The following is a 19,479-nucleotide window of genomic DNA, read 5'->3' as shown; positions in this document are numbered from 1 at the left end:
TTACACACTTAAGACCCAGGCAATCAGGACACCATTTATTCAACAGGAGGCATAAAAACTGTAATTCTCTTTCCCGGAATATGACTTAATCCCTCTGTTTTTCAGCTATTCACCAATAAAACAATACTGGGACTATTCTTAACACAAAAACCCCAGCATATTAGCCACCTCTGCAGGGCATCAAAGGATAACTGAAGCCCAGGGCCAAGGACATTCAGGAGGTCAGATGCCTGAAGATACTGAGGAATGGTTTTGAAAATCAGAAGTCAAGAATACTTCAGTATCTTTATGTTTAAAATAACTATGAAATAGCCTCCGAAAAAAGCTTATATATATATATATATAATATGTACATATGTCTATATATGTGACCCATCATGATAAATACTGACATCTATTATTTACACTCAAATAATTTTACATTTTCTTCTGTTAGACTACTTCAAGACTGGAATTGTTTTGTTTTGTTGTTTTTAATGAGAGGGTCTTGCTGTGTTCCCAGGCTGGTCTTGAACTCCTGGGCTCAAGTGATCCTCCTGCCTCAGCCTCCCAAAGTGCTGGGATTATAGGCAGAAGCCACCGCACCCGGCCAAGACTGGAATGTTTTTAGTAAAATATTCCCAAGTGTGAAATCCTCCATTTCTCCCTCGTCTGAAAGGACAGCTTTCAGACACATGATTCTTCTCAGATGTCTCCTGAAGTTGTGATTTCCATTAAAAGCAAACTGGAGCCATCCACCAAGTTAGGGAACAGCTATGTCCTTGTGGGTTCATCTGTGGCGCTAGAATCATCAGTCATCTTCCAAATCTGAGATCCCTAAATCTGCTGTCTTGATTGTTCTTTTGCCAGTTGTCAACAAGCCCTTCTCAAATTCTTCTTCAGTTATTTTGCCTTTCTTAAGTTTTTTCAAGAGTCTTGTGTCATTAAGAAGTTCTTCCATGTCCTCATCTTCAATATCAGAACCCTAAGTGCAGAAGAAACCAATAAACTACTAAATTTTTCAGCAATAGTGTTCTAGTGAAACCAGCAGTTTTGTTTTGTGTGTGTGTGTTTTTTTTTTTTTTTTTTTTTTGAGACGGAGTCTCGCTCTGTCGCCCAGGCTGGAGTGCAGTAGCGTGATCTCGGCTCACTGCAAGCTCCGCCTCCTGGGTTCACGCCATTCTCCTGCCTCAGCCTCTCCGAGTAGCAGGGACTACAGGTGCCCGCCACCACGCCCGGCTAATTTTTTTTTGTATTTTTAGTAGAGACGGGGTTTCACCGTGGTCTTGATCTCCTGACCTCGTGATCCGCCCACCTCGGCCTCCCAAAGTGCTGGGATTACAAGCTTGAGCCACCGCGCCCAGCCAACCAGCAGTTTTAACTCAGGAACTATAAACTCTCAGATTGGCTTCTACAAATAAAGCAAATTCCCCATCCTAGTCGCCAACATAACAGAAATCTGACAGCCCCACACAATTCCTATTTAAAGAACTACTACAATAATATTTGTTCAAGATTCTAAGTTAATGTAAGTAAAACTAAACTTTACCTCTTCCCTTTTCCTTTTCTCATTCATTTTTTTCTTCTTTTCTTTTTTGGCCTTCTGCTTCGACCAAGCTTTATTTTTTATGAATTTTCTTCTCCCTTCATTTTCTGTTTTCTCTCTTCTTTGTTGCTCCAGGAGTTTCTGCCTCTGCTTTTCTCTGATTTTATCTTTAAATGGAATCGTGTCGGTATTAACGTCCACGGGCACAAAATCTGGAAACTGCTTTCCTCTCAATTCTGGCATCTTGGGCATCCTCAGCAGGGCAAAACCTCGAGCAAGGCTGGCAAAATCAAGATCTGATTCAATCAGAAAATCAGAGTTAGCACACTCAACAGGATTAGAACAATCAGTAATGGCTTACAATATAATTTTTTCTAACCAAAGGGTTTAATGCATTCATTTTAATTAGAATGAAAATCATTGAGGCTGGGCGCGGTGGCTCACGCCTATAATCCCAGCACTTTGTGAGGCCGAGGCAGGCGGATCACAAGGTCAGGAGGTCGAGACCACGGTGAAACCCCATCTCTACTAAAAAATACAAAAAATTAGCTGGGCGTTGTGGCGGGCGCCTGTAGTCCCAGCTACTCGGGAGGCTGAGACAGGAGAATGGCGTGAACCTGGGAGGCGGAGCTTGCAGTGAGCCGAGATCACGCCACTGCACTCCAGCCTGGGCGACAAAGCGAGAATCCGTCTCAAAAAAAAATTACATTTTTACAAAGTTAAAAGGAATACTCAGCAACCAGTGGCCAGTTTATTCTGTGTCTACTCAAAACCTGGAACACTTCCTTTTATGAGACAAAGCAATCTCATACTTGTAAGACCACCACATAGTTAAGATGGAGACATTATCACATGAAGAAGTTCAACTTACCCTTTAATCTGAAAATCAGGTTGCATTCATGCTTTGCATAAGCCTGGACATACGACACAAAAGCTTTCATGCCCTTTTCAAACACAGCTCTGTCGGCCAGGGCCATGGACTTGAGTTTTGGCAGAAGGTCCGCTGTGTTTCTCTGGAGCTTCATCTCCTGCAGGGGGCACTACACACACACACACACCACATTCTCACCTTCCCTTGCTGGCATCACATCCCCAGGGCTCCATCACAACCAAGAAAAACAAAAGCGAAACAATTCCTTTTCACCTTTTGAGGTCTGAAGCCCAACTCTAACCCAAATATTTCACATGCTCTAAAAAGTATGTTAAATTTTTAAAAGAAAATTTAAAAATTAGATTTCACATGACAATCCTAATCTGGTAGCAAAAGTATGGCAACACTGGGTCTCTATTCACAAGTAACCCTTGCCTGGGTCCCAGCAGGGCCTGCTACCACACAGGAGACTTGGTCACTCCATGACTGAGGTGCCTCCACAGCCTTAAAGTCCACCAGGGTGGCCAGGCATGGTGGCTCACACCTGTCATCCCAGCACTTTGGGAGGCCGAGGTGGGCGGATCACCTGAGGTTGGGAGTTCAAGACCACCTGACCAACATGGAGAAACCCTGTCTCTACTAAAAATACAAAATTAGCTGGGGTGGTGGCGCATGCCTGTAATCCCAGCTACTTGGGAGGCTGAGGCAGGAGAATCCATTGAACCCGGGAGGCGGAGGTTGTGGTGAACCGAGATAGCACCATTGCACTCCAGCCTGGGCAACAAGAGCGAAACTCCGTCTCAAAAAAAAAAAAAAAAAAAAAAACCCACCAGGGCCCCCAACTGCCACCACCAGCCCAGCCCCAGTGAGTTTGCAATTCGTAATTTCAGTTGCTGACCACATGCTGAGAAGACCTTTTCCAGCTACCCAGTCACTAGGCATTCTATCTGAAAAGGGACAGCAGCTTACTTTTTGGTTAATTGCAAGGAAATTGATGTATGACTCTTCCATGGGCAGGAGGAACACCAGAGCGCTGCCCCCGTGGCCAATGCGGGCTGTGCGACCGCAGCGATGCACGAAGGCACTGTGAGAACACAGGATGGAAATGGGTACCCAGGTGATGACAGCTGAACAGAGCTCAGGCTCCAGCCACATGGCTGCTACAGCTAAAATGCTATGGGGAGCCTCTAGCCTCCACAGCTCAGTGTGGACTCGGCCACTTACTAGTGTGAGAAATAGAACTGGCAATTAAACCAACACTGCAGACAGATAAGATTCCGTAAGAAACATTTAATGTGAACTCTAAGTAAAACTTGTATCTTTCTCTCTGATCATACAGGTGGGACATAGTCCCCCAGTGGAAAATCTGGGAAACAATGAAAAATACAAAGAATAAAATGAAAGTGGCCAATAATCTCAGGAGTAATCATCAACACTTGGGGGTTTATAGGCATTTTCCTATGCGTGGAAGCATGTATTAGGAATATATGCTGACTTTGGAGAAAGTAATTGTAATTTTCATATGTGGTGTTATGTATTGCTTTTTTTCATTTAGACATTCTATTGTGTTTCTGCAAGAACTGATAATATTTGAAAGTACTTTTAATTGCTGCCAATACAGTATCACTATTTCACCATGAATGGGTTATTCATCCATTTGCCTATTTTTGCTACTTAAAACAATGGGTTTTTGTTTTGAGACAGAGTCTCACACTGTTGCCCAGGCTGGAGTGAAGTGGCACAATCCATTGCCACCTCTGCCTCCTGCACTCAAGCGATTCTCCTGCCTCAGCCTCTCAAGTAGCTGGGACTACAGGCACACAAGCTTGGCTAATCTGTATATAGTTTTTTGTAGAGACGGGGTTTTGTCCTGTTGCCCAAGCTGGTGAATTCCTGGGCTCAAACGATTCACCTGCCTAGGCCTCCCAAAGTGCTGGAATTACAGGCGTGAGCCACTGTGCCCAGCCTCAAATAATGTTTTGTGGTTGTTGTTTGTTTTCTCTCATTGTCTGAAACATTTCTATAACCTTGCTCTACATGGAGCAGGGCAAGGCCTCAAACCATTTCAAAACTGTTCTGGCAAGCACTGTAGGAATGCACGGGGTCACTGCAGACCCAAGCACGCTGGAGGCTTGCAATAAAATGTTTCAGTGAACATCATTATCTGTTTATCTTCTTCAGGATTCCTTCTTTATTAGGCTAAATTTATCAACAGAGAGTGAGTGGCAGCCTCGTACCATACCTTGCATTGCTGGGAGGGTCATACTGCAAAACCCAGTTGACTTCAGGAATATCAATTCCCCGGGCCATCACATCAGTGCACACTAAAATCCCACTAGAAAATGAGAAAACAGCATTCTGAGTAAGGAGGCCACCATCTTCATCACCATCAAACAGCCTACTGATCTTGATGACAGTGACACACAGGTGCTGGCGCTTCTCATAGAAGCAAATGCTTAAGGTAATATTTTGATTTTTTCTTCTTTCTACAAATCTCTAGGACTTCATAAATTCCAATAAAAATTGGAGGGAGGTGAGAGACAGCAAAGGGATTTTAAAAATTACAACATTGCCATTTGAAAACCAAAACCGTATGGGTCTAATCCTTTGTAGCCATCTGAAAAACAAGGGACAATTCACTCCATAACTGAGGCCTAGAAGTCAGGTATATCGCTTTGTCCAAAAGAGGACTTTAATATAGCCAGATGTTCAATGATTAAGAAAAACAGAAAACTATTATTTGTCAGCACAAACAGATACAACTTATGGTCATTGGTAGACACAAGTTCCCTGCTGTGTAGTCACAAGCCTGATAAGCCACAGACAGTTGGTTTTTTTTTTTTTTTTGAGATGGAGTCTCGCTCTGTTGCCCAGGCTGGAGTGCACTGGCGCAATCTCGGCTCACTGCAAGCTCCGCCTCCTGGGTTCACACCATTCTCCTGCCTCAGCCTCCGGAGTAGCTGGGACTACAGGCGCCCACCACCATGTCCGACTATTTTTTGTTTTTAGTAGAGACAGGGTTTCACCATGTTAGCCAGGATGGTCTTGATCTCCTGACCTCACGATCCACCCGCCTCGGCCTCCCAAAGTGCTAGGATTACAGGCGTGAGCCACCGCGCCCGGCCTTAAGCCACACACAGTTTCTACCCAGACAGGACAAATGGATTTGCTCCTTGCTGCTTGACAGTCACCACAACCCTTCCCTGGACCAGGCACAGGATAATCTGGGAGTGAAGACAATACACAGGACTCCTGTGTCACAGAGCCTGCTGTCTGGCACAGTTCAGTAACTAGGGAAATGACATAGCAAAAGGCAAAGCGATTAGAACAGGGCAGTGGAGGCTCTGGGCGTTTACAGAGATGTGATAACCAGATTAGAGAGGGAAGAGGGTTCCAGGCAGGAAAAACAACACATGCGGACAGTACAGGCTACTGGAGATTGGGGCGTTTGGGGACCTGAAAGAGCAGTGTGGCAGGAGAGCTGCTACCTCCAATGAAGCCCACCCACCTTTGCAATTTGCGGAACTCCATGAAGATCTTATTGCGTTTATATTTCATCTTTCCATGAATGCACATAATCTTCACGCCCTTCACCAGCGCCTCCAGAGCCTTCCCATAGTATTCCACACAGGCACAGGTGCTGCAGGAGGGACAGAGGGCTTAGAGTCATTGGCCACCTTGGTCCTTCTACAACTGGGAGAGGGGAACAGTGAGCAATAGCTGCAGTAGACACAACCTAACTACGAGCCCTCCCTAGGGGAATGACAAGGAGAATGGCAGTGGAAATCATCCACAACTGAGTTCTCAATCTGTAATCCTCTCAGCCAATGAAAGGCCAATCTTTTGACAAAATCCCTTAAACATGAGTTAAAACCCCCAAGGAGATATCCTACTGTCTAAAGATGTTCTAATGGGAAATCTCCCTGACCCCGAGAAAGGAATTAAAGTGAAACAGTCATTCAGAACAAAAGCAATGACATCTTAGCCACAAATAGTGTTACAAGATTTAAAAACATTCCTGCTTTTCCTTTAGGGAACTGCTTCTTCTCCAATTAGCAGGATTCCCAAGGGCTCAGCAAATAACCCAAGCTAGGCCAATCAGATCCTTTCTCCCAGATATTTGGGACTTGGAGCTGAGTCATCCAAGGACAAAAAGGGGGTTGGCAGTCATCCCAATAAAGATATGCCCTAAACAGATGGCCCAGGAACTCCTGCCAGGGAGCCTCCTTCCCTGGGAGCTGGACACTAAACATTCTCTGAATCTGTGAGCTCCTTACCCAGCACCCTTCTAATAAAGTTCACCCTGGACCCTTTTCCTTAACTAGAAGCATTCCCAAGTGATTTCCCATCCTTTTGCAGATGAGGGAATTGAAACTTACCAGAGACACAGAGTAAGTGGCAGAACCAGAACCCAGGTCTAATGCTCCTCCCACTATACCAGACTACTGCATTCCAGTTTGGGCTAACTCTTGTCTACTTCAGTTCCTCCGCCTATGCTGTGACTGCTACCAGACTGGTCGCTCTTTTCCACCTTGAGTCACATAGTATGTAATGAAGTGGTGTTTCACACACTAAGCCTCACAACCCACAGATCTGGTGGGTTCTGAAATCAATTTAGTGGGTCTCGACCAACATTTTTAAAAAATTAACAGCTGGAGTAGGACAGAATAGAAAACATCCCACCTAGCAGGGTGCAGTTTCATGAAAACCTTTGTTTTATTGTCTTGTTTGGGTGTGTACCAAATTGTACTTCTTACTGTGGGTCATGGTCAATATTGCATTTTATTTGTAGGATAACAGACAGAAAAGAAATTATCAATATAAATAAATATATAAATAAATATAAAATTATTTTTTGTGTACTACTAAAGATCAACACATTTATCTCTGGAGAAAAGGGGAAAAGAACCAACCAGTCCAAAGAACATATGCATCTGTCCCTACGCTGCCTTCTGACCACAGGACAAAACCCCATTGTGGCAAACTCCATGGGTGGCTGATGAACACTATTCCCAACCACTTCTTGCTTCGCTGGCCACTACTACAGAGGCAGAAAAGCTGCGCACTCATTTTCTCTGCTGCTCTTGAAATGAGGGGCCACCATGTGACCCACTTTTGGCCCCTAAGATGAATTCACAGCTGAAGTCAACCAGGGCAGAGGGGTTTCTGAGGAAGCTCTTTGCTTTCCTGAATAAAAGGCATGGATATAGCTAACATTGCCATAAGCCCCCTCTGCCTTCCCCCCTTATCTTTCTTCCATGCAGACATGACAGGGTGTAATAGTGGTCATCCAGAATCCATGAAGTGACACATAGGAAGAGAAGACCAATCACATCAACACTGACCTTGACATGACTGACACATGAAATCCATGTGAGAAACTGCCTGCCTTTGGACTCCTTTTTACAGAAGAAAAATAAAGCCAACCTTGTTCGGACCACGAAAGTTGGGTTTTCAGTTATTTGCAGCCAAAAGCATTCCGGAGAGAACCATGCTAGGTGGAATCCAAAACCCAAAGGCCACATGCACCTGCACATTCTGGCTGAATCCCTGACGCCCCTACCACAGAGACCAGAGGACTACCTGAAGAAGACCAGATGTTTCTCCTGCTTATGATTGCGAAGAAAATGGACCAGCTGATTAAATTTCTCATCTGCCTTGCATACCTGCAAAATAAAAAGGGAAACTAATAAAAAACATATTTGGCAATAATAATCCCCGTGGCTATTTTCAGTTTCAGCATTAAATTTTAAGGAATGTCATTTCCCCCATGGGTAGGACAGACTTTAGTCGGAATGTTAACTGGTCTACCTAGCTCAGAATAAATATCAACGTGTGCTGCTGCCTGTAAAAGTTAATTTGTATGTCACAAAATCATATAGCTCAGAGAAACAGTCATCCAACAGGCAACAGTTCCCAACTGCCAATCCCAATATACATGCCAGCCGTTACACCATCTCCAGGGTAGATTTTTATTTACCTTTTTTTTTCTTTTTTTTGTTTTTAAGAGACAGACTCTCAATATGTTGCCCAGACTGGTCTCGAACTCTTGGCCTGGCATCCGGCTATCCTCCCACCTCAACTCTAAAGTGCTGGGATTACAGGCGTGAGCCACCTCGCCCAGCCAAAGGATAGATTTTTTTAATGCAGACTCTTGGGTACGACATACAGATTCTGATTCAGTAGGTCTGAGATTGAACCTAAGAATCCATATTATTTAAGAGTACCCCCAGGAAATTCTGATGCCAAGTTCAGAAGTCACTGCTCTAAGGTGAATAATGATTTCCAGAAAGCAATGTATATAATTATTTAAAAAGCCTCCGTGCACACAGACCCCACTGCTTTTCTTCATAATGCAATCAAGTCCTCCATTCAAACTCCCAAGTTAGAGACATTAAATTCACCTGAATGCATTCATCCTATTTTTACCAAAACCAAATCCCCAGTTTGGAATTTTTTCTCATGTACTCAGCCATCTCTAAATGCATAATAACAGAATGCAACAGTAGCCACAGTGTGTCCAAAGCTAACTTTAGTACAAGTATCCCTACCCTAAGTGTTTTTTGGCTTTTGAATTTTTTCAGATTTTGGAATAGCTGCACTATACTTACCAGCTGAGCATCCCTAATCTAGAAATCTGAAATCCTGAATGCTCCGAGTATTTCCTTTCAGCATCATGTTGGCACTCAAAAGCCTTCAGATTTTGGAGGATTTTGGATTTCGGAATTTCAAGTTAGGAACGCTCAACCCATACTTATTGTGTACTAAGCACTATCATGAACATTTTTGCATGGATTAATTAATCCTCCAGCAAGCCTACGAAGCTGTATACTACTGTGGCCCCCATTTGACAAGTAAGGACCTCTAAGTTCATCGGTTAAATTTGGTAGGGGCCAAAGCCAAGATATGCACCAGGCAGTCCTGCTCTAGCGCCCATGCTCTCCACACTACCCTATGCAGAGTCCTTCCCTCTGCTTGGGAAGAGCTAGCCTCCTCCCTCACCCAGCCCGGCCTCAGTCAGAAACATCAATGGCAACTACAACTCCCACTTCTGATGAGCCTGTCTGATTTTGACAACACTCTTCAGTTACACTAGGTGCAGTTTCTCATTTGCAAACTCATTCTACCTTTAATCTGCCTATAAATTGACACAAACCAGAGAGCAGCCTCGACAACCTCACAGTCTACAGCAATAGGAACTCTGGTTTCGAGACCAGCCTCCTTCATTTTGAACAGCAGACATGTTCAGGAGCTAGGGAACCCCTCCAGGCCTAAGGAAAAATTTAACCTGAGAAAGCTTATTGCAAAAAAGAAAGAAAAGCCCCAGCCCCAGGCTAGTGGGCCAATGTACTGTCAGCAGTGGCACTGGCCTGTGGGTTCCTCCTTGCCCTGATGGTGCTGCCTCCCCTGCAGCCTGTGCTGTCTACACTTGTGCCTCGTGGCCCATCCCAGCAATGGGACAGAACAGAACAGGGGTGAGGAGTGGCCTCATTACTAAACAATCAAGTTGCCAAAAGCCCATCTACTACTTTGTGAAGAAACTACAGAAGCCAGCAGCCAGTATTTACTACTAGAAATTCAGCATATTTGGGCCAGGCACAATGGCTCATGCCTGTAATCCCAGCACTTTGGGAGAATGGCTCATGCCTGTAATCCCAGCACTTTGGGAGGCTGAGGCAGGAGGATCATGAGGTCAGGAGTTCAAGACCAGCCTGGCCAATGTGGTGAAACCCCCACCTCTACTAAAGATACAAAAAATTAGCCGGGCATGGTGGCACATGCCTGTAATCCCAGCTACTCGGGAGGCTGAGGCAGGAGAATTGCTTGAACCCGGGAGGCAGAGGTTGTAGTGAGCCGAGATCGTGCCATTGCACTCCAGCCTGGGTGACAGGGCGAGACTCCATCTCAAAACAAACAAAACAAAACAAACAAAAAAAATGGCCGGGTGTGGTGGCTCACGCCTGTAATCCCAGCACTTTGGGAGGCTGAGGTGAGTGGATCACCAGGTCAGGAGATTGAGACCATCCTGGCTAACAGGGCTAATAAAAATTAGCCAGGCATGGTGGCAGGCGCCTGTAATCCCAGCTACTCAGGGGGCTGAGGCAGGAGAATGGCGTGAACCCAGGAGGCGGAGCTTGCAGTGAGCTGAGATCGCCACTGCACTCCAGCCTGGGCAACAGAGCAAGACTCCGTCTCAACAAAAAAAAAAAAGAAAAAGAAAAAGAAATTCAGCATATTTGATGCAGGTCAAAAATACACAACATTTACAGAGCAGAACATTTCCACCCCACAAAGTCTCCTTAGGAGTGAGTCTGTCATTTGATTTTCTATGTTCCACCTGCACATCTAACTATGCCCTTCTCTGTGACACAGGCTGTTCTGACGGGCCCAGGAACTACAGAGGTTAGTCATGCCTGCACCCAGCACACCCCAAGCATGTAAAATAGAAACATTTGGTCACTTGAGGGTAGGAGGTTCAGAGACACTGTCGTTAGAGACTGTGCTTAAAATACAGTTATGTCCAATTTAACTTACTTATTCATTCAATGAGTAGGACCACTCAGACCATTTGCCCTAGCTGTCCCCAAATGCATTTCATATGTGCTACAGGGTCTCACATATTTATTCTACCAGTACAATTTCCATAAAATGAGCACTGGTCATTATCGCTGAGTAAGAAGCAAGCCCAGGCGCTTACCATGTAGTAGTTTTCCAGGCGGGAGGGGGTCTTCTGGGCACTGCTGGCTGCCACGCCCTTCTCCTTCACTGAGACCCGGACAGGGTTCCGGAGGCCCGCTCTCACCAGGTTCTCCACTTCCTGCGTCTGAGTGGCAGAGAAAAGGCCTGTTCTCCTCTGCTTTGGCAAAAACTCCAGGATGGTGTTGATGCTGATAAAAAGAGGGCTCACACTTAACCGCTCACTTGCCAGCAGAATCAACACACAGTGCTTCATGATACTAAACAGGTATTCAAAAAGACTGAAAGTGAAGCCATCAAAATATTTATAGCACATACACTGGGAGTGAGATTATGGGTGATTCTTTGTTTCTTCTTTTTACTTTCATTTTTCCAAGGTTCCTCAAATTTTAGCATACAATTATACAATTATAATGATATGTGAATTATATCCCATAAAGCTGTTTATTAAAAAACAACAAAACTGCCAGGTGTGATGGCTCATGCTTGTAATCACAGCACTTTGGGAGGCTGGGATGGGAAGATCTCTTGAGCTCAGGATTTTGAGACCAACCAGGGCAACATAATGGGATCTTGTCTCTGCCAAAAATTAAAAAAAAAAAAAAAAAAAAAAGCACGATGGCATGCGCCTGTAGTCCCAGCTACTCAGGAGGCTGAGATGGGAGGATCACTTAAGCCCAGGAAGTAAAGGTCGCAATGACCCGAAATCATGCCACTGCATTCTAGCCTGGATGTCAGAGTGAGACCCTGTCTCAAAAAAAAAAAAAAAAAAAAAAAAACTTGAAGGAAAGTGCATTTTAAGATCAAAGATAGAACTGGAATAAAAATCACGTGGTAGAATTTGAAAGCTCAAACTACTTAATGATTTGAAATTAAAATGTGGTTAATAAAAATACTTAGGCCAGGCATGGTGGCTGGCGCCTGTAATCCTAGCACTTTGGGAACCCTAGGTAGGAGGATCACTTAAGCCCAGGAGTTTGAGAACAGACTGGGCAACGTGGCAAAACCTCATCTGCAAAAAATAAAAAAAACATCCAGGCATGGTGGTGTGCACCTGTAATCCCAGCTACTCGGGAGGCTGATGCAGGAGGGTCACCTGAGCCCGAGAGGTTGAGGCTGCAGTGAACATAATCACGCCACTGCACTCCAGCCTGAGTGACAGCACAAGACCCTGTCTCTAAAAAACAAATAAATAAAAAATAAATAAAAATGAAAATAAAAAATAAAAATACCTAATCATAAAGCAGTAAACTCCATTTTGCTCTCCTTTTGTATTAGTATCATCTGCCCACTCAAGCCAGTGAAGTCCAAAGTCCAGTACCTTGCCTCAAACCCCATGTCCAGAAGTCTGTCTGCCTCATCCAACACCAGGACATCCAGGGATCGCACACAGCTGGCCAGATCCAAGCCTTCCGCCTTCCTCCGGAACATGTCCTCCAAGCGGCCTGGAGTGGCCACAATGATGTTCCCACTTTGGAAAGAAAGTTAACATTTACCAAACTCTCTGGATCTTGGGAATGCGGTTGATGATTACCAAAATACCAAGTTTTATATCCCCCCAAAGTCATTTAAGCCCTAGTGAAGAGAACGAAGAGCATGAGAGTGGAAGAGTGCTGCAGGGTAGAAAGAGTGAGGGCTGCGGCGAGATGGGATCTGGGCTCTGGGCTATGACCCAGACAAGGTTGGCAAACTCCAGCTCCCGGACCAAACCTGGGCTGCTGCCTGTCCTTGCCAAGTATTTTACTGGCAGACAACCACGCCCATTTATTCACGTGTTGTCTATCGCTGCCTTCACACTACAACAGCAGTTGAGTAACTGAGATGGAGACCATATGGTTCACAAAGCCGAAAACATTTACCATCTGCTCCTTTACAAAAAAAGCTTACCAACCTCTGACCTACGCAAGTTACTCAACCATGGTAGGCCCCAGGTAACTCACATGTAAGATGGAAATGTTGACAGAATTAAGAGAATCCTATGTAAAGATCACAAACTGGCAGACTCAGGGCCAGGTGTGGCTCCCTCAGACTGGCTCACCTACAAGATGTGTTTTTCAAATGTGGATTACACGCCAACAGTTAAAAATCAGGAGATTACACACACAAATCTGGAATTCCATCTTCTTTTTAAAAAACTCAAAGCCTGGCACTACTGAGCCGAGTCCCCCCAGGCAACTACCAGCTGGAGCTGAGTATTCAAGGCAGCTACTGGCCAGTTCCTCACCATCCCCCAGCCCCGCACTCATCTATCCTGACCACTCATTTATCTTCACGTCGTTCTCTTGACCTCTGTAAGAACCTGAGTTTGTGAAGTGCTCATCAGGGCCTTATGGGAAGGAGCCAGCAAAGCGCAATGGGAAGCTGGCCTGGAGAAAACACCTTTTTGTAGGGGGAGGAGGCTGCTGAAAGGGGGACCCACAGTTAGGCTGAGATCACACATCGATTCTTAGGTTCAATGCCAAAAGCGAGCAAAGAAACGAGCAGACACGAGCAAACTTACCCTTGTTGCTTAAACCTCTCAACATCTTCTCCAGGATTCCTGCCTCCGATCCAAAGAATCTGACTACAAGAAGAAAACAGCCTTTGATTAAGTTGGACAAAACAACAGCCCATGGCTAACAGGGACACTGCATCCAATTCACCTGAACTCAGGGAAGTGCTTCGTGAAATGCGACAGGACCTCGTCTATTTGAATGGCCAGCTCTCGAGTGGGGGTGATGATTATGGCCCCAACCTACCCACATGGAAGGAAGGGACACAGTCAGCAGTGCAAGGGACTCCCAGAGAGGAACTCATAGGCCCTCCACCCTCCACCACACAAAGGAGAGTTCCAGAGAAACAGTAGTTCCCAGACTTTCTCAGCAGCATCTCTGAGCACATTATCAGCTACTTTGAATTATGGTTACTCGTCATCATACACTGCAGTTATGCTCTTTCAAGTCACTAAGAACAGTGAATTAGTGAACGCTGAACCACTGCTCACAGGGGAAACACAGGGTTAGGTTCCTGCCAGTCTCTAGGCCTGACATTTTTGTCAACCAATCAATACATAACCCTATTTTATGTCTGTTTGTGCTTAAAAGACTCTATTTAATAAATACTATTGATTCATTCCCATTGAACTCGTGGCCAACAGCACATTAACTCATGCTTGAGCTTGTGCTTCTCTAGCGCGGAGATTTTCTCTGCATGTCATAACCTTCTTGCACCCAGGAACACTAGACTGCATTACATCACGGGGCCATTTCAAAAACCAAAATCACCACCATAAAGCACAAAAATGTGCAAAATGGCCGGGCGCGGTAGCTCACACCTGTAATCCCAGCACTTTGGGAGGCCGAGGCGGAAGGATCACTTGAGCCCAAGAGTTTGAGATCAGCCTGGGTAACATGTCAAAACCCCATCTCCTCAAAAAATACAAAAAATGACCCAGACATGATGGTCCACACCTGTAGTCCCAGCTACTTGGAAGGCTGAGGCAGGAGGACAGCTTAAGCCTGGGAGGTGGAGGTTGCAGTGAGATGAGATCACACCACTGCACTCCAGCCTGGGTGACAGAGCAAAACCCTGTCTCAGGGAAAAAAGAAAAAAAAAAAAAAGGTAAAAAACATGGCACTAAATAGATGACGGAAAGGACACTGTTTACACCTGAGCAGTAAAACAAAAGGCAGCTCTGCTCACGCCCATGACCACAGAAGCACCAAGGATCCACTGGGGTGTTCTAAATTTTAACGAGCAGGCAAATTCACAAATACAGAATCCACAAATAATGAGGATTAATTGTCTTTTTTTTCAAGTTTCATTCATTCATTCATTATTTGTAGAGATGAAGTCTCACTGCGTTGCCCAGGCTGGCCTCAAACTCCTGGACTCCAGTGATCCTCCAGACTCAGCCTCCCAAAGTGCTGGGATTACAGGCGTAAGCCACGGCTTCTGGCCTATTTTTTCACATTTGTGGCCAGCTTCTTAATCCAATATGAACTCTCTGATGACTAGGTGAAAATAAATCACTTTTGTTGTCCTCACCTGACTCTTTTTTAACTTCTCTTCTCTTCTCAGAAGAATTTCCAGGATGGGGATGACAAAAGCGAGTGTTTTGCCACTACCTGTGACCTGCAAACAGAGAGTTTTGGTTTCCCTTTCTTCCTCAGAGTTCATCTGAGGGAGAACACGAGGACAGGCTGCACATACCCGAGGCACTCACCGCTTCTGCAGCGACATCTTTGTTTCGCATGAACAGAGGGATGGTTGCGGACTAAAGGGAGAGATTGCAAAGCACGGGTTAAAGGATGCCATCAATTCACAGGTGAGACCAGAAGCCCTAGGAACATAATGGGCGGCTAAGGTCACAGTAGGTCCCACCACAAAAGGTGCTCTGAGTAACCAAGTCACCATAGAGAAGTTGAATCAAACGTGGCAACTGTGTCTACACGGACGACGTGTGGGGACAGTGAGCTGAGCTGGGAGGTGGGAGTCCTGAATTCTAGCCCTGTCACTCCTACTTTCCTTCTGAACCAGGAAGGGGTTGAAGACACTGGGTTTTAGGGTCCCTTCCAGCTCTAGTATCACAGAATCATGATTCAAATAAACCCTCTCATTTTAAGCACTGTACAGGTCGCCAGACTTTACAAGAAACCTGGTTTTAGCAATCAAAAAAGCTAAACCTCAATTAGATTCAGGCCTTGGCCTCGAGGCTGCTCCCTCCAGGATTCAGCCCTGGTCCCCAGGGCCTGAGCTCACTTAAATCACAGCAGGTGTAATATTATTCCAACTGCCTCTACACAGTGATCTCTATCCCCCTGCTCAACCCCTAAGGGAACATTTGGCAACGGAAGGAGACACTTTTGGTTGTCAAAACCCAGGGTGGGCCAGGCGTGGTGGCTCACATCTATAATCACTGCACTTTGGGAGGCCCAGGTGGGTAGATCCCTTAAGGCCAGGAGTTTCAGACCAGCCAGGCAACATAGGGAGACTGTCTCTACAAAGAAAATTTTTTTAATTATGTGGGTGTGGTGGTGCATGCCTGCGGTCCCAGCTACTCAGGAGGCTAAGGTAAGAGGATCACCTAGGCCCAGGGAGGTCGAGGCTACTGTGAGTTGTGACTGTGCCACTGCACTCCAGCCCGGGTAACAGAGCAAGACCCTGCCTCAAAAAATAAATAAATAAAATACAACCAGGGTTGGGAGGTGATGTCCTCTGATGGACAGATTCCAGTGATGTCGTTAAACATCCTACAATGCCCAGGACAGCCCCATAACAAAAAATTTTCTAGCACAAAATGTCAATAGTGCTAACAGTGAGGACCCTGCTTCAGGGCATTGCTGTCCAATAGAAATGAAATGTGAACCACATAAACAATTTTAAATTTTCTAGTAGCCATAGTAAGAAAAGTAAAAAGAAATGGGTGAAATAAATTTTAATATTTTATTTAACCCAATATATCAAAAATATTGTCCCTTCACATTTAATCAATATTTAAAAATCAACATTTTCCATTCTTTTTTCATACTAGGTCTTCAAAATCTAGTGTGTTATTTGATAGAGTACACTTTGATTTGAACAAAGTGTATTTCAAGCACTCGATAGCCATGTCTGATGACTGTGTAGTGGATGACAGGTCTAGACAATGAGCTCTGAGGCCAGAGATTGGGTCTTGCTCGCACTACATTCCCTAGGCAGGGCACATAGCACTCCCAGTTTTCATCTCCAGCCCTGCCTGCTGGAAATAGATTCTCCACATTCCTCGGAATCTTATGGGCATCTCAAACTCAAGACTTCATTTATTTTAAAAAAATTTTTGTGATGACAGGGCCTCCCTATGTTGTCCAGGCTGGTCTTGAACCCCTGGTCTCAAGTGATCCAACTTGGTCTCCAAAAGTGCTAGGATTACAGGCATGAGCCACCGTGCCCGGCCATTATTTATTTTAATTTCAGAGATGCAGGTCTCACTATGTTGCTCAGGCTGGTCTTGAACTCCTGGGCTCAAGGGATCCTCCCACCTCAGCCTTCCAAACAAATGGTACTACAGGCAGGTGCCACAGTACCCAGCTCAGTGTTTAAAAACAGGACTCTTGTGGTCAGGCGCGGTGGCTCACTCCTGTAATCCCAGCACTTTGGGAGGCCAAGGCGGGCGTACCTGAGGTCAGGAGTTCGAGACCAGCCTGGCCAACATGGTGAAATCCCGTCTCTACTAAAAATACAAAAATTAGCCAGGCGTGGTGGTGCATGCCTGTAACCCCAGCTACTCGGAAGGCTGAGATGGGAGAATCGCTTGAACCCGGGAGGCAGAAGTTGCAGTGAGCCGAGATCGTGTCATTGCACTCCAACCTGGGCAACAGAGCAAGATTCTGTCTCAGAAAAGTTAAAAACAAACAAACAAACAAAAAAAGAACTCTTGACTTTCCCTCTGAAACCTGATACACACTGCAGTCATTCTCGGGAAATGGTAACACCATTCACTCAGCTCCTAATAAAAATCGGATGGGTGCGGTGGCTCAGCCTGTAATCCCAGCACTTTGGGAGGCCGAGGCGGGTGGATCACGAGGTCAGGAGTTCAAGACCAACCTGGCCAAGATGGTGAAACCCCGTATCTACTAAAAATACATAAAATTAGCCGGGCGTGGTGGCAGGCACCTGTAATCTCAGCTACTTGGAAGGTTCAGGCAGAGAATTGCTTTAACCCGGGAGGCGGAGGTTGCAGTGAGCCAAGATCGTGCCGCTGCACTCCAGCCTGGGCAACAGAGCAAGACTCCATCTAAAAAAAAAAAAAAAAGAATAAAAACCTCAGGTCCTTGTAGAGTCTTCTTTCCTAACCTCCACTTCCAGTCCCTTAGCAACCTTAAAGCTATCCCAAATGTGACTTCAATATCCACTGGTTCCACCCTACTCCAAGTCACCATCATTTCTTTTTTTTTTTTTTGAGACGGAGTCTTTCTCTGTCCCCCAGGCTGGAGTGCGGTGACGCGATCTCGGCTCACCGCAACCTCCACCTCCTGGGTTCACGCCATTCTCCTGCCTCAGCCTCCCGAGTAGCTGGGACCACAGGCGCCCGCCAGCACGCCCGGCTAATTTTTCTGTATTTTTTAGTAGAGACGGGGTTTCACCGTGTTAGCCAGGATGGTCTCGATCTCCTGACCTCGTGATCCACCCGCCTCGGCCTCCCAAAGTGCTGGGATTACAGGCTTGAGCCACCGCGCCCGGCCTATTCACCATCATTTCTTACCTGAAAATGGCCTCCTAAGCGACCTGCCTGCTTCATCTCTTATGCCTGGAAAGGCCACTCTCTACAGAGAAATCACAGCCCTTCCCTTCCTAAACATCTTCCCAGATAAGATGGCTTCCCACTACATTTAGAATGAAATCCAAGCGCCTACAAGACCCTACACAATCCATCTCTTACACTACTCTTGATGTTCAGCCACAAAGGCCTCCTTTCTGCTGCTCAAACCATCTGCAGCCTGCCCCAGGGCATTTATGTGCACTGGTATTTCTCTCCACTGGAATAATCTCCCCCTAGTCACCGCAGAGCCAGCTCCTTCTCAATCACTGAGGTCTCAGCTCAATGCACCTCCTCAGAGAGGCCTTCCTTAACACCGTCTCACCTCCTTTCCAGTCCTCGCGCGACACTATCACAGCCGTCTTAGTTCTTTCATAACACCAGCAGCTGAAATTATCCTTTCTCTAGCTCTTGCACTAGAAAGTAAGGCTATGAGCAGATGCCAATACTGCAAACTCTCTAGAGCCTAGAAGAGTTCCTGACACATAGCAGGTCCTCAAGAAATATTCTTGAAGAGATGCATAACAACGGTAACCCTTACTGAGCTCCTATAGTGTGCCGACTGGTTTATTTAGTCCCCACAGCAACCCCATAAGGAGGGTGTTATTTTTTCGTCATTTCACAGAGAAGGAAAATGAAGCACGGAGAGGTTAAGCCATTTGCCCGAGGTCTCGCAGCTACAGCGAGCAGGGCCAGGATGAGAACCAGGCTTGAGACCCCAGCACCCGAGGGCGGGGTGGGTCGCGGCCCCTCTGCCGGCTCGCTGGCCAAGCAGCTCCGCATCCCGCCAGTCTGGGCAGCCTGGAGACAAGGCAAGAGCCCCAGCTGGAGGGATGAGCGCCCCAGGGCTCAGATCTGTCCGATCACCTCCCGTGGGTCCGATGCAGCGGGTGCCTGCCCCTCTCCCAGCCTCACTCCCCCCCCAGGGAACGATACCTGCACCGGCGTCATGTACGGGAAGCCCAGCTCCCGCAGCGCGCCCAGCACCTGCGGGTGCAGCGGCACTGGCAGCGACTCCCAGGAGCCCTCCGTCACATGCTCCATGGCGCGCTCCTTCGCTGCCTCGGTAGCCGCTGCTCGAACGCGCCCTGTGCACCCCCAACGAGCACT

The 19,479-nt window shown here is 46.1% G+C and overlaps 2 protein-coding genes, 1 long non-coding RNA gene and 1 other non-coding gene across 9 annotated transcripts in view; 2 read left to right on the top strand and 2 right to left on the bottom strand.

Annotated features, from left to right (window-relative positions):
• The window catches only part of EIF2B1 (eukaryotic translation initiation factor 2B subunit alpha), a 17,180-nt gene extending 12,586 nt beyond the window's left edge, over positions 1-4,594 (top strand). The window contains exon 10 of one of the 3 annotated variants that reach the window (XR_004032090.1): positions 4,578-4,594. The gene's annotated coding sequence lies outside the window, so the exon portion shown is untranslated. Of the gene's footprint in view, positions 1-105; positions 414-3,413; positions 3,452-4,577 lie in introns of those variants that run through there. The other 2 variants (XR_004032089.1, XR_004032088.1) reach the window with 2 other exon arrangements.
• DDX55 (DEAD-box helicase 55) lies at positions 22-19,479 on the bottom strand. Of its 4 annotated transcripts, none has more exons than XR_004032087.1 (14): positions 19,306-19,479; positions 15,298-15,348; positions 15,120-15,206; positions 13,736-13,827; positions 13,594-13,656; positions 12,415-12,564; positions 11,095-11,284; positions 7,980-8,062; positions 5,905-6,036; positions 4,639-4,731; positions 3,366-3,480; positions 2,397-2,635; positions 1,529-1,821; positions 22-964 (listed from the first exon to the last, which is right to left on the bottom strand). XR_004032087.1 is itself a non-coding variant. In XM_003276231.3 (14 exons), exons 1-14 carry the CDS (start codon positions 19,411-19,413, stop codon positions 791-793), a joined length of 1,800 nt encoding a protein of 599 aa, XP_003276279.1. In that variant the 5' UTR covers positions 19,414-19,479; the 3' UTR covers positions 22-790. The 4 variants fall into 4 exon arrangements, 3 of the variants coding, with proteins under 3 accessions (XP_003276279.1, XP_030677476.1, XP_030677477.1); XM_003276231.3 differs by having other exon boundaries at positions 2,397-2,565; XM_030821616.1 differs by lacking the exon at positions 22-964 and having other exon boundaries at positions 1,571-1,805; positions 2,397-2,565.
• LOC115837137 lies at positions 4,400-4,534 on the bottom strand. The gene has a single exon (XR_004032169.1). It is a non-coding gene; the product is annotated as a small nucleolar RNA SNORA9 (small nucleolar RNA).
• On the top strand, positions 4,748-8,111 carry LOC115837016. The gene is made up of 2 exons (XR_004032091.1): positions 4,748-4,857; positions 7,268-8,111. It is a non-coding gene; the product is annotated as an uncharacterized LOC115837016 (long non-coding RNA).

The sequence above is a fragment of the Nomascus leucogenys genome, chromosome 10, assembly GCF_006542625.1.
Source record: "Nomascus leucogenys isolate Asia chromosome 10, Asia_NLE_v1, whole genome shotgun sequence".
In the NCBI taxonomy this organism is placed as follows: Eukaryota; Metazoa; Chordata; class Mammalia; order Primates; family Hylobatidae; genus Nomascus; species Nomascus leucogenys.
This window is presented reverse-complemented; position numbering and strand designations above follow the sequence as displayed.

Excerpts from the sequence above, each read along its gene's own strand:
- DDX55 (XM_003276231.3), bottom strand. The coding sequence starts at position 19,413 with ATGGAGCATGTGACGGAGGGCTCCTGGGAGTCGCTGCCAGTGCCGCTG. Across the intron at positions 12,565-13,593 it reads GAGAGGTTTAAGCAACAAGG|TGGGAACATCATTGTGGCCA; the intron begins GTAAGTTTGCTC and ends TTCTTTCCAAAG. Across the intron at positions 11,285-12,414 it reads GACATGGGGTTTGAGGCAAG|CATCAACACCATCCTGGAGT; the intron begins GTACTGGACTTT and ends TCTTTTTATCAG.